Source organism: Clytia hemisphaerica, unplaced genomic scaffold (assembly GCF_902728285.1).
Source record: "Clytia hemisphaerica strain Z4C2 unplaced genomic scaffold, Clytia hemisphaerica genome assembly, whole genome shotgun sequence".
NCBI lineage: Eukaryota > Metazoa > Cnidaria > Hydrozoa > Leptothecata > Clytiidae > Clytia > Clytia hemisphaerica.
Window position 1 is genome coordinate 195,719 of NW_027103768.1, and position 14,106 is coordinate 209,824.

The 14,106-nt window shown below is 35.2% G+C and overlaps 1 protein-coding gene across 3 annotated transcripts in view; it reads right to left on the reverse strand.

Moving 5' to 3' along the window:
• Window positions 1-335: 335 nt before the first annotated feature.
• The window catches only part of LOC136805731 (hsc70-interacting protein-like), an 18,223-nt gene continuing 4,452 nt past the window's right edge, over window positions 336-14,106 (reverse strand). The window contains exons 2-16 of one of the 3 annotated variants that reach the window (XM_067062276.1): window positions 9,533-9,617; window positions 9,255-9,339; window positions 6,489-6,562; window positions 6,202-6,268; window positions 5,135-5,219; window positions 4,937-5,047; window positions 3,943-4,045; window positions 3,731-3,801; window positions 2,635-2,674; window positions 2,227-2,314; window positions 1,970-2,005; window positions 1,722-1,766; window positions 1,357-1,419; window positions 788-882; window positions 336-640 (exon numbers count right to left, since the gene is read on the reverse strand). In XM_067062276.1, coding sequence (XP_066918377.1) covers window positions 503-640; window positions 788-882; window positions 1,357-1,419; window positions 1,722-1,766; window positions 1,970-2,005; window positions 2,227-2,314; window positions 2,635-2,674; window positions 3,731-3,801; window positions 3,943-4,045; window positions 4,937-5,047; window positions 5,135-5,219; window positions 6,202-6,268; window positions 6,489-6,562; window positions 9,255-9,339; window positions 9,533-9,617 — 1,186 coding nt within the window. In that variant the 3' untranslated portion in view covers window positions 336-502. The remainder of the gene's footprint in view (window positions 641-787; window positions 883-1,356; window positions 1,420-1,721; window positions 1,767-1,969; window positions 2,006-2,226; window positions 2,315-2,634; window positions 2,675-3,730; window positions 3,802-3,942; window positions 4,046-4,936; window positions 5,048-5,134; window positions 5,220-6,201; window positions 6,269-6,488; window positions 6,563-9,254; window positions 9,340-9,532; window positions 9,618-14,106) is intronic. The other 2 variants (XM_067062277.1, XM_067062278.1) reach the window with 2 other exon arrangements.

Below are 14,106 nucleotides of genomic sequence, written 5' to 3' on the forward strand. Positions count from 1 at the left end.
ATCGAACTTGCTTTCACCCGCCATTACTTGCCTTACTCGCCATTTCCCTCGCTGCTTTAGCCGTAGCCGTAGAAAATTCCAGATACATAATCTCGCTAATGACTCCAGACACATCACTCCTACACTCTTAAGACGTCGAAGGATTTCACCCTTTAAACTCGTTATTTGGACTTTTACTGACAGTCAACAACTAATGAAAACTAGACAATGAAAACCAAGTTAGTTGGGATGTTTAAATTCAAAAGCGAATCTTTAGACAAGGAAAGCCTTTTGTCGATAGTGGTCTAGCTAAGGTCATATCAAATTTCCCCACCAAACAAGAGGAAACCCAAATATTTAAATATAATATATTGATCTTTTGACAAATGAGTGTAGCAAAGAAACTATTTATAATACCGATGATAGAAAAAGAAAGTAATTTTTTAGCAAAATAATTTTATAAAATAAGACGTGTTTGTAGTGGTGGTTATTGACTGAACAATCGAACAAAATAAAAGCTGCTCTATTTCGCACCACCTGCACCACCAAACTTAGATTGTAATTTTTCAATCACATTCTTGACCTTTGGGTTATTTTCATATTTCTTGATATTTTCTGGGTTTTTGCTTACATCTTGGAAGGCGGCCATAACTTCGGGATCCTAGAAAAATTAAGTTAGCCCATTTTTAACACGTTAATAAAACTAGAGATTCTTTTTAGATTTCATAATCTTGATCTAAATTTCAGTTCAGATAGGTTCAGAGAAAAGTACAGAAATAAAAGAGCATAGAACAAACAGAATATATACCTGCATAGCGCCCATGAGTTCAGGATCGCTGAAAAGAGCACTGAAGTCAGGCATTCCTCCTCCACTTGCACCTTCTGGCATACCTCCACCCATACCTGATGCGAAAAAAACATGCAGTGAAAAGTCGAAAAGTGTGCTAGGTGAAAAAGAAAGTAGGTACCTTATTGGTATCATATTTCGCGGGTTACAAAATTTCGCAGGTACTTAATTTCGCGATTTTTCAAGGCAAATTTTTCAAAAATACAAAATTGCGAAATTAAATACACGCGAAAAATTTTCAAAATAGGTCGAACATCGAAAATACTTATTTGATACACTTAGTTACTATTTTGTCACTAGTTTTGTTACTATTTTTGATATGTTTACACCCAATACGTTGTGTTTCAAGCGAAATCAGTCATTTTCTCGCTTTATTCCCACTATATGTAAATGCCCAATTTAGTGAATCGCGAAAAACGTTTCCTCGAAAAAAAATCGCGACTCGCGAAATTTTGTAACCCGCGAAATATAATAAGGTTGTCAAAGAAAAGTAAAAGCCGACCAATGTTTTGCATGATGAAAGAACATACCTTGTCCCATTCCGCCTGGCATTCCACCACCCATTCCGCCTGGCATTCCACCACCCATACCACCTGGAAAAGGAAAACAAGTTAATGAGAAGAAATACGACAATGTTCAATACAAGGTATGTACATGTGTTGCAATTAGCTCTGGTCAATATATGCGGAAGTGGTTGGAACTAAATTCCAAAGTGGTGAAAGTAAGGGAGGGATTTTCTAAACTATTTTGATGCCTTTCCCGGTTGAGAATAGAGTTCAGTGTAGACTTTAAATAGGGATAAAATTTCAGTGCTTTTTTTTCATTAAAGACCAATTTTCTCGGTGATTATCCCTATCAAGTCTAACATAGAGCTGCACGATCCACTAATATTTACCTGGCATTCCACCGAAACCTCCTGGCATACCACCTCCCATACCACCTGAAAAAAAACAAGATAAACTATCTTTAAGTAATGAGATATAGCTGTTATCTTCAATGGAAAATCGAAATTGCTGACAGATCTGTGTAACAGAGGCTGCAGCTTGCATGAGAGGCAGATGATAAAATAATACATGTTTCCAGTAGAAAATTATTTAGATTTGATGAAAATAGGCATTAACAGCAACAGAAGTGAAACGTTACCTGGCATTCCACCACCCATTCCACCTGGCATTCCTCCTACAAACAGAAACGAAAGAAGAAATTTAGCCCATCAAAAAAGGAAAACTTTAAATTTTATTACATTAAAGAAGCCACAGGAAGTAGCTCAATTCCAGTAAAGCCTTAGAAAAAGCCTTACAAAAATGATAACAAAAAATGAGCAATACACAACCAAATGGTTAGGGAAAACATTCCATTTGTATATTTGGTCAGTCAGAAATGGTAATAATTCAGCAAACCTGGGAAACCACCGGGAAAGCCACCAGGAAAGCCTCCAGGGAATCCACCAGCTGAACTCTGCTGTTGTTCTCTTTGCTGACGCTCATACTGGAATAAACAAATACAAAAAATAAATAAAACCATCGTAAGAATTCAAGCCTTAAATACAAATATTAAATTGAATCTTTTTCAAGATATGAATGAGACTCCATTCAAAACCTATATTACCTTTTATTTGAGAAAATACTTGAGAGCGAAAATAACCATTTGAATGCGTAAAATTAAATCCATGCGAAAATTTGTATGGATAAGGTAGAAGCTGGTTATTCATTTAATTGCACTTTACTCTTCTTTCATTACTAAGAACAAAGAGCTCTAATACGAAGAGGGTTGTCAGAGTAGGTTCTCCATTTTTAAGCATCTCTTACTTCTTTTTGGGCTTCCTCTCTCCTTCGCTTTGCTTCTTTTCTAGAAAAAAAAAAAGAATTACTTTTGAAAATCAATGGTCAACTTTTAAATGATGATAAAAGGATTGAAAATTCTACACAATAGAAATGGTAATGAAAGGAACAACCAATCTCATTTAAAAAATAAACAGAAATAGAGGCAAAGTGACCAGTATATTTGCTACGGTTTTAAGTTTCTACATACAATGGTATGGTATGTGTTTTATGATGTTTGACCGTTTGTTTACATATATATTACAAGAACAGTTCAGCCATCCATTGTAAAAATTAGTGATTTTGCGCTTTAGGGTCGTACGGTTTTCACTCAAAAGATATTGGGAGGGACATATTTTTACGACCCTTGATTTATAACTGAAGTCTGTTCGCGATAAGTGTGCACTCTTTTTTCATTTACCTATAACTTTTGAAGGAATTCTTCAATCTTTATAAATTTGGTATCGTTGGAGAGATATTTGTGAGTGGAACAATTTGAAATAAAAAAGTCTTCAAAAAAATTCTAAAAACGAAGATGAAAATGAAGAAGAAAAAAATGAAGATCTTGTAGAGAAGTGCTATAACTTTCATTTTCACTGGAGAGATTCTTTAATCTTAGGAGATCATCACTGTGAAGAAATTTCACTAAAATATTTATTCAATATAAAGTTATGATACAAAGTTAATAAGTGATTGACCCCAAAAAACAGCAGAAAACAGCGTTTTTAGACGTCAAACAGCTTATAACTTTGCTTGATATCTTTTGACTGAATGATTATTTTTGAGAAATTTTTTCACAGTGATGATGTTCGATAATCAAGGATTCACTTCAGTGAAAATGATAGTTATAGCACCTTTCTACAAGATCTTCATTTTTTTCTTCTTCATTTTCATCTTCATTTTTAGAATTTTTTTAAAGATTTTTTTATTTCAAATTGTTCCACTCACAATTATCTCTCCAACGATACCAAATTTATAAAGATTGAAGAATTCCTTCAAAAGTTATAGGTAAATGAAAAAAGAGTGCACACTTATCGTGAATAGACTTTAGTGCTAGATTTATCCACGAAAAAAAAAACCTTACATTTTATTTTTTCTTTCTCTCTCTTCGTGTAGTCTTTCGTATTTGCGGTTATGCTCCATTATTTTCTTGGCCTACAAGGAAAACGGTTTATTTTGTATCCATCATCAAATGTGAAATAATTTTCCGAGTTACATTCTATAAAATTAATATTTATTTAAAACCAAGGAAAAAGTGTTGAAGAACAGAACAGAAAGAAAGATCCATCTTCTTACGTTTGCTTTAACTTCATTCAACCATTCGTGTACAGAGTCATCATAATCCAGCCCATTTGAAGTTTGGAAATCATGGAATGCCTTCAAATAATCACCCAACATTCTAATAACAAAGATTCAATTATTTTCTTACAGTAAGGCAGGGGAATGAATCTGCTGGCAGTTGTTCAAACAACTACTCTCAGGTGCCTAATAAACACAGAGGGTGACAGCTAAGTTTAGGATAAATAAAACGTTAATTCTGTGCGCATTTAATTTTTGTGCTCTAAATTTTGTACACCCTTTAAAATTGCAAATTTCAATGTCGGATTTATTCTGATTTCTAGAAGCTTAATTCTTTTCACCTTGATTGATGTGACACAGATGAAGTATTAAAAAAAGATTCACCCCAAAATATAACTATTTTTACATTTTTCCAGGTGACAATAAAAGTGACACGTAAATTAAGCGGAAGTATTCAAATTGGTCATGCAATGCAATTAAATTTTGATGAAAGGAAAAGGTTTGTAATTCAGAATAGATGACTAATAACAAACATGATATTAATCAGATGGTAGAGATAGCTGTGCCATTACCACACGGCCACTGATTAAATTAGCAGAGGATAAAAATTCCAAAACTTTTAATGCAGCTGAAAGCTCATTAGTCTACATACTAGACAGCTCCAGGCTTTTAGGCCTTACTCTTGGTTTGTAGGCACTGCTATGAGCGGCTACCAGTGACCACCACCGGGAATTTGATTCTAATAGGATTAAACATAATAGAGGTTTTTAACAATAGAAGTTTATCAATAGAGATTAAAATAAAAGAATGTTTGAAACACAATTGATTGGCTTAGGTTTCGGAACTTTCTATTGTTTCATAAAATCCTCAGTACGCATGCGATGTATCCGGAGATCTTCAATATTCAAAACAAGAGCAGTGCGCATATCCTGAAGAGTAGAAGTTTCACGCTTAAAAACGAAGGAAGATATGACGTAGCTTAAAAGCTTACCTGTAGGCACGTCCCCTCCATTTGTATGGTGCAGCACTGTCTTTGTTTATGGAAATTGCTTTATCACAGTCTTTTATTGCGGCATTAGGTTTCTTCATTGTTATTAATACTCTGTAAAACAAAAAAAATTCTATCATAGTTACTTCTTTAATAGAGTAAGGTCTGTTGCAAAAAAAAATAGAGTTCAAACGAACTTACTGAGCACGTTTTGCATAAAGTGATGCCGATACTGGATTGTTCTTGATTGCTTCTGTAAACAGTGTGATACATTCATCAAGGTTACCTGCAAAACAAAATTCAAGCAATCAATCAAGCAGGGGTCATCATTAGAGTGCCCAGTTTATGGTATGGCTCAGAGAGTATTTTATTATAATTAAAGCTCTTCTAAACCAATTTAATTTAAGTACCTTAAGGGAACAAATTTTCACGGTTCACAGCTAAAATTTGTGAAGTTTTGCAGAATTTAATTTTGTGGTTGAGAGAATTTTTTGTTTTCAATATGGCCTATTTTGCCCTAAAAAGACACATTTTGAAGGTGATTTTTTTAATCCTGAGAGTATTTGTCAAAAAAACGCGAAATTAAATTCCACAAAAATTTGTTCCCCGAAAATTTGTTCCCTTAACGTATTTCAAGTAATATCCAAAAAAATTGTCTTATTAGGGGAAGTGGATTAATAATTCTCAATCCATATGTTACTTTACCCAGGGTGGGGGGTACCGAGTCAGTGTACTGGCCCATAGCTGGTGGGGTGGTGTATTTTTTAGGTTAAATCGAGTTAGTACAGTGTACTAGAAGGGTAGTCATCTAAGAAAATTACAATGAAAAAGTTAGTACAGTGTACTAAAAGGGTGGTGTCAAAGCCCCGGCTGTGGAAGAAAGTTAGTACAGTGTACTAAAAGAGTGGTGTCGAAGCCCGGTACAGTGTCCTAAAAGGGTGGCATCAAAAACCTGGTCATGGAGAAAAGTCAGTACAGTGGTACTGAAAGAGTGGTATTAAAAATTCGGTCGTGGAGAAACGTCAGTACAGTGTACTAAAAGGGTGGTGTCAAAGCCCCGGTCGTGGAAGAAAGTTAGTACAGTGTATTAAAAAGGATGGTGGTCTAATTTTTTGGAAAAAAATCCAAAAATCAAGTTAGTACCCAATGGGCCAGGACACTGACTCGGTACCCCCCCCCTGCTTTACCATCAACATAATATGATACCAAATCCACCAATCCCATGTACCAACTTAAAAAATCAAGAATGTATGTTGTACTTTACTTACCATCGTTCTTTGCTCCCATTGCTGCGCTACGTTTGTCATTTGACAATTCAAGCATCTCATCAGTCACCTACATAAAAATATTTCATTTTAATGGTAACAGCTTAAATAAAAAGTAAGATTTTTAAAGGAAGCCCTGTGAATCTAGATGGACTCAGGTCAGAAAAGATAAACGATTTGGTTGAGTTTTGTACATCTTAGGTCGGCTTTAAGGTCAACACTACCAAATGATGAGTAGGATTTACAGGAATGATGAAAGGTTCAAGAAATATCAGATTTTCCCCACTTACTTCAATAGTTTCGTCTCCCATTTCAAGACTAGTTTCATCCTCATCTTTTATAATACCATCCAGTTCATCTAAGTCTGAAAAAAAAACATTCGACTAATTTAAACAGTTAACAATATTGATCCAAACAGCTCTGTCACACTTGTACTCTCATCATATCGTCAAACTTCTCCAAACACAGATTACTTCACAGATATACCTGGAATAGAATGATAAAACGACTAGAAAAATTCCAAACTACATCCTATGTGAAAGCTACATTCAACAACACATGGTCAATTGTTGCATCTATAGCACCGCAGTTTAGATAACGAGACTGATTATTGCCTATTAAAAGCCACCACAAAGAAGTATCCGGGGGGTCGGGCTCAAAATCGTCGAATCGATAAAGCATCCGGGATGAGCATCCGGCCGTTGAACCGGAATGAGCATGCTCGGTTCGACGGCCGGATGCTCGGTTCGACGACCGGATGGTCATCCCGGATGCTTCATCGATTCGACGATTTTGAGCCCGACCCCCCTCATAAAGAAGAGTCTAAAGAGATTCTGCAACAATTCCAAACCCCCGAGACAACATGTTAAATCAAAGATCCCCAAGTTTGACAACGATACACCACTAATCTTGACGCATCACTACGAATGAATAGAGATTATTCAGCCGATACCTCTACTTAGATCAACACACTTAATACAACTCAACACACAATTCGCTTTACTCAGCTTCATTCGAAACGCTTCTGCTAAAACAAAACGTAACGAATCCGAAGAAGACTTCAAAGACGTCGATTGCTTCAACAGAATGACCTTCTTGAAACCTACCCAAGATTCAAGAAAGCTACCAGGAAGATAGAGAATTGTATGAAATACCTACGTAGGATAAACCTAAGACGCAAAGCTAGCACACAACACGTAGAGAAACTGAGGAACTGTTCAGAAAGATTAAAAATGTTAGTTCTTCGTTCAAAAACCTTTGATTAACAAATGCAACTACCAAAAAATTTAGAAACTATTTTCTGAATTTCTCAAATACGCCATAGACTCTGTCGAGCTACTATGGAAAAGAACCTCAAGGGGAGTCCATCTGACCCTGAAAAGCTATTGAGCGTTACAAATCGACTCAGTCCTATGTTAGATTCTTGTCATTCTGATTATAAACAGAATCAAGTGATGGAACGATAAAACACTGATTTACCAGTAACAAGGATTTCGTTACGGGAGAAGAACATCTGATGGTATCTATATAACTAAACGAATCCAACAAATAACTGACTAATAAATAATTAACGACTCCATTGGAAAGTCGGTACATTTCTCATTTGTCGACCTCAGCTAAGCCTATGATCTTCAACTTTGAGTACATCACCAGTTGATGTACCCTAAGAGCCTGAACCTTTCATTCCCAAAAACACTGAAAACACTTTGTCTGAAACACTTTGTCTGAAACACTTTTTCTGAACCTTTCATGCTTTTTGGGGTGTTTTTAGCAAAAATCATTTCCCAGAAACACCTCACTTCTCGAGGTGATGTGTTTTCAGTATTTCCTGTGTTTCTGGGATTTCCATAAATCAACTCTCAATTTTTTCCATAAAATCCAAGCCAAATGCATTACCTGAAACACCAGCAAGTTTCTGAACCACTCAGTGTTTCTCTGGCGTTCAAGGTGTTTTTCAAGACGATTTTGAAGCTATTGCAGTGTCCTGTCGGAACCAATCAGATGAAAATCGGGTTGAAAATCGGGTTTGAAAATCGGGAAAATTAGCCAGTCGAGACTTTGTTAACAGTCGGCTCCAACAGGACATTCGGTGTTTTTAAAAACTTTGAAAACTGAACCATTCGTGTTCAAAAGTGTTTTCTGCAAACCAGGTAAGCATTGTGCTTTTAAAGACATGAATGGTTCAGGCTCTAAATCTATTGCTAAACTACAAAATCTAGCGATCGAAAAGGTTAAAACTTTTCGATACCTCAGAGAAGAGATAAAATATTACGAACCATCGACAGGCAAAGCAGAAATAAACCTTCGTATATCACTAGCTGAAGCTAAATTTTATGAACTGATAACTAAATTAATGAATTATAAAATTCATTTAAAAACAAGAGCAGACAAGAGTATTAATTTTCAATTCAATGGTTTGCAGTAGACTAACTTATTCTTGACTTGGAATAATGTGAGTACTACAGAAATGAACAGAATAAATTCTGTATGTTTACAAAACTTTTACAAAATGGCTCCAAGACTGAGGAATTTCGGTTTGTTATGACATACCAAGACATTCTATGAATTTGTGAATTTGTAGAACCAATGATATTATTGCAACTTTCGTATCAAAACAACAATAAGTCATCTCGGACACTTAGCATGACATTCAAACCAATGTTTTACTAAACGACTCTTGTTCAACGCAAACAAACGTACAAAAATTGGTCAACGAACTGAGACACTAGAAGACAAAGTGATGAAATCTACTTGATTGACAATTTCTACAAAGAGGCACTAAAACGCAAGGGAAATGGTTCATCCCAGGCAAAGCGCCAACAGATGTCAAACAGACAATTTGGCTAAACCAGCAAGAAAACTGATGGTATGAATTTAAAATTAAAATTTGTCACAAACAAACAGATTTAAGTAAGTTGGCATGAACCACTGATGATTACCCAAACAATTTCTTTATACATAATCAGTGATAATTAATTATGTCATAAAAGGAAAGTAGCTAAATTAATAAATAAAATTATAGATAAAAGTAAATCAATTAAACAAAAAAGTCAAACCTAAGTCACTTTCGACTTCTTCTTCACTTTCAGGTTCTTGTTTTTGTGGTTCAGCTGCTGGCTCAGCTGCTGGCTCCGGTGATTTCTAATATCAGAAATGATTCCTTTTAAAGCAAAGTACCAAATGCAAAAGCAATTAGTGGAAAGAATGAATTTTGGATCAATTCAAGGGACAACTTTTAATGATGTTTTGCAACCATGTTCTAATTAGATATTGATTGCAACACTTCATTTCTTTTTATTACTCACTTTTATGTTTAGAGAGATCACTTACTTACCGTAGGTTTTTCTTCTTCTTTTTCCTCCTGTGCTGGTTCATTGCTTGCTTCCTTTTTCTCGGCTGCAGGGATAGTTGCCCCTTGACTAAATAAATTAAATCAAACTTATGTAATACTTTTGAAAGAACCTAAATGAAATAATGACAACTATTTAAAAATAACTTCTTTATAGAGAATTAACATTTGTAAGTAACCCTTGAAATATTTTCAATATTCTCTAAGAACCAGGCAGAATTTTGTTTCCCTTCGTATCTGGATATTTGGCAGACAATAGAAAAACAAGTGACACTTTTATGGAACTATCTGGTTATGCATTTAACACATATATATAAATGACAGTCAGCCTGTCCCAAGCCAGGATAAAGACAGAGGGACCCAGAGAGGACTAATTACCCTTTCATTGTAATATGGTCTCACTAAGAGGAAAAAGAATTCGGCCACTCTTTGTTGTTTGTAGGTCTGACAGGAGAGAACATTTATATTTTCATACTACATATATAATTGATATCTATGTGAGCGTGACCATTAGCATTAAACAATCATTCAGATCACAAATAGTGACGATCTATTTAAATTAGTCGTTTGTTTCTTATAAAAAAAACGTTTAGAAACAAAAAATTCATGCTCTTGAAATATTCTTTCATATTCAAGACTTTGTGAGCAAAAAACATCTATCTCATCAAAAAATTGAGTAATTGGCCCAGCGCTAAGCGAGTGGGCCTTTCATTTGCAACGTTCTGTTCGTACGTGTGTGTGTGTGTCTGTCCGTCCGTTTTTGGTAGAAGCGGCGCTTAAAACCAGTACCACACGTTTTGCCGTCTGGACAGGGAAGAGCTTGCTAAAGTCAGGTACTGGCTATAAAAGATATATTTTCTGATTCCGCGCTCCTTCAAAACAATTTTCAAAACAAAACAAGATGGCGGTCGAAGCGAGGAGGTTGATTCATACTTTCTTGAACATTTTCTTTGCTTTAGTGGTCAAGAGATTTTCAAACCAAAGAAATTTTGTAAAGATTTTTCTTTATAAACCTTTTTCAACATTCTGCCATATCTTATAGTCTTTGCTCAAGTTTTCATAAAGTTTTATGAGTGAAAAGTCTACCTTAAATCACTTTCATTTTTAGTTTCTTTTTTTCAAAAAGACTTTATTTTTAGGAAATAATGGCTTCTGATATAGAAATGAATAAACTGAAATGAAGCTCATGTGTAAATTTGAATAAGATTGGAACATTTTTCTTGATGCTACAGAAGAAAACAGTCACTTCTGGATCTGTCGCTGTTAACAACAACGGTCAGTACAGCAGTGGTGGGACGTGGTATGATTTTCAAACCCAACACATAATTATTTCAAGTTAACTGATTCTGGAATTTGGTAATGGACACTAAAATGGAGCTCATGTTTAAATTGGAACAAGATTGGAACTTTTTCCATGATGCTACGCGTTCGTGAAAATGATTTTTTCTGGATCTGTCTCGTTTGACGAAAGGTGCGATGGCTTAATTTTTCAAACTCAACACAGAATTATTTCAAATAAGCTGATTATGGAATATGTTAATGGAGACTAAAATGCAGCTCATGTGTAAATTTGTCCAAGATTGGGACTTTTTTCATGATTCTACACATTAAATAAAATGTGGATCTGTCGCATTAAACAAACGGTCAGTCGGTTTCAAACTCGACTCACATCGATCACATAATTATTTAAAGTATATAAACTGATTCTGGAATCTGTTAATGGACACTTAAATGCAGCTCATGGGTAAATTTGAACTAGATTGAAACATTTTTCATGGTTGCAATGCATGAACAGTGAACATGGTCATTTCTGGATCTGTCACATTAATTGTTAACTCGAACATTAATTGAATTTTATTAGCCTGGATATGCAGACCGTAAACTATTTCACTGTCTAGTTTTTTAAAGATTATTTTTCTGGTTTACGGTCTGGTCCAACTAACATGCATGCAGGGATATTTCTCCCTGCATATGTGAGTGCAGGTGAGTGCACTTTATTCGTTAAAAAGCGCCCACTCACTAAGCAGAATATTTGCGAGATTTTTTTATATTTTTCCAGTTTTTCTATGGGTGCGCATAATTTATGGAAAAAGCTGACCTTGTGATAAAATTAAAAATTTTAGAAACTTTGTATTGTTTTTTTTTTCTGAAATTTTGAGTCTGGATACCCAGGCTAGAATTTTATTGGAAAGTTGAATGTAGTTGAAGACATTTTCGCGAGGGGGGTCTGCTGCTAAGGCCTGGTAAAATATTTCATTGGCCAAAGACTGACGTTACAGGCAAAACTGTAAAGGCAAAAAAATGGGTAAAAAAATTGACGATTTTTGAAACTCGTACTCTTGGGTACCTAATAGCTGCCCCCCCCCCGCAAATTAATTTTTCGAAAATAATTTTCTACCCAGGACATTCTTATTCCAACCCCCCTGCTTATTGATCTTTGCGAAAATGTTTTTAATAGTTCCCTCTTTTGTCCTAATTCTGCTGTATTAAATGTTTTTTATAAGCATAACGTTTATAAGCATACCAAGACCTAAATTTGTCTAAAAAATAAGCATATTACAAGCATATTACTGAGCTTGCTTTTGAGGTGTGTTAGTGAAATTTTTTTTTTCTATTAGAAAACTTATTATCCTCATGTATAGCAATGGCAGATTTTGGAAAAATTGGAGACTCGAAATAAGCATATGATAAACATACTTCAAGCCTGAGTCTAAAATATCTCTAAGCATAACTGAGCTTGTTTCCCAAAAAACATATGCTTATAAAAAAAACATGTAGCCTCCTTTTCAAAAGTTTTCCACCCAGGACATTTTATTTTTGAGATTTTTTCCAACCCCCCCCCCCCCGCTTATTCCAAAACCCCCCAGCTATTAGGTACCCGAGGAGAGTATTCAACCGGATGAGCCTTATTCGCCTGTGTAGTCCCGGTTGGTAGGGAACCATTCAATAAAATTTCAAGCGTCTAACCAATGAGAAGTATCGCGGTTATTTTGAAAATTTTTTTCCTGTCTTCACTTCGATCCATGTCAACGGGGTCATGCATTTGCTGTTTTGCACGCTCGATTTCAACACGTTACTTTTCGCTGGGCCTTCACGCCCGACGGGCTTCTTGTTTGGCTAAGAACATTGATGTAGCTGAAAAATTCTTTTCTTGCAAAAATCTGCTTGAGCCATCTTTTACCTACTTTCATGCAAAAAATCAGAAAAAAAACAATGCACAGTGATCTTTCATTGGAACTTTTGTAAAATCGGGATTTTTTTGGCTAATATCCCTCGTATCTCCTTAAATAGTGCTCATAAGGAGATGGAAGTTGGTATATAATGTCTCCTTATAGCAATGTAAAAGTAGGAAAAAAAGTTTTTTGATACAATAAATTGTTCACCAGTTATTGGGCACTTTCGTTTTCGAGAGATCCCTCTATCCCGTCCTCATCCCGGTTAAGATCCCTCTAAATCGGAATCAAGATAATTCCGGATAGGAAAGTGCTAGAGACTTCAAATTTTCACAGAATGTACTTATACTTGTCCTCTAAAGGATAAAAGAAAATGAAAGCATTTCTTTTCAGTTAATTTCCTAAAATTTGGCTGAAACAAGGAATTTGAATCCGATTAATCCAATCAAAGATTGCTGTGACAAAGTCCAAAAAACCCTTTTTTAGCCGTTTTTTAGTAATTGATAATGTGCTTATAAAAAAATATCGAATTTGGCCAGTTTTTCTATAAAAACACGCCAAGCAACCAAAATTTCATGTCTAAACACACATATTCTTCAAAAGTAAGCCCTCATAAGCAAAAAAAACATCTATCTCATAAAAGGTTTGAGTATTTGACTAAGAACATAGATTTATGCTTATTAATAGTGATTCTTATAGATAAACATGCGTTTTTTGAGCCAACAAAATATTTTTTGCAAAAATGGAGCTCTGTCACATTCGAGGGTTTATAATAACACATCTTTGCGCAAAAAATCAGAAAAAACTAATGAGCCAATCTTGAGAAAAGTTGGTAACAAACGGATGGACGGAGGTTAATTTATAGGACCTACACTGGGGTAGGTCCAAAAACTCCATAATGGCTGCTTGAGGGCTAGTGAATTTTTTGCTTTTTTTGTCAAGTGTGAAAGAATTTGGGAGAAAATGGGTCAAATGGGTTCCTTTTGATTTTCTGAAACTACTCACTCATGATAAAATGTCAAAAAAACCACCTGACCTTCATCTCACTTTGAGGGGGTTTATCTAAAGAATCCTGCATTACTAAAAATAGACAAAAAGAACGACAAATTTCATAAAAAAACGACATATTTCGCCGTCTACCGAAAGTGACTTACCACCCCTAGCGATTCATTCCCCTTCGTTTATCACAGGAATTAACTACATGTGGTCTAAAAGAACGACAAATAACGCATGCGTGTTACAATGCAGGATCCTTTAGAGGAACAGACTGTTTCCATAATGTAGCCTAGATACTGCAAAAACTAACTTTTTGAATAATTCAACCCTATTTTTATCAGGGGGTGTCTTCAACCACCCTGGAATTCTTTTGTTAATAGCTCACTGAAA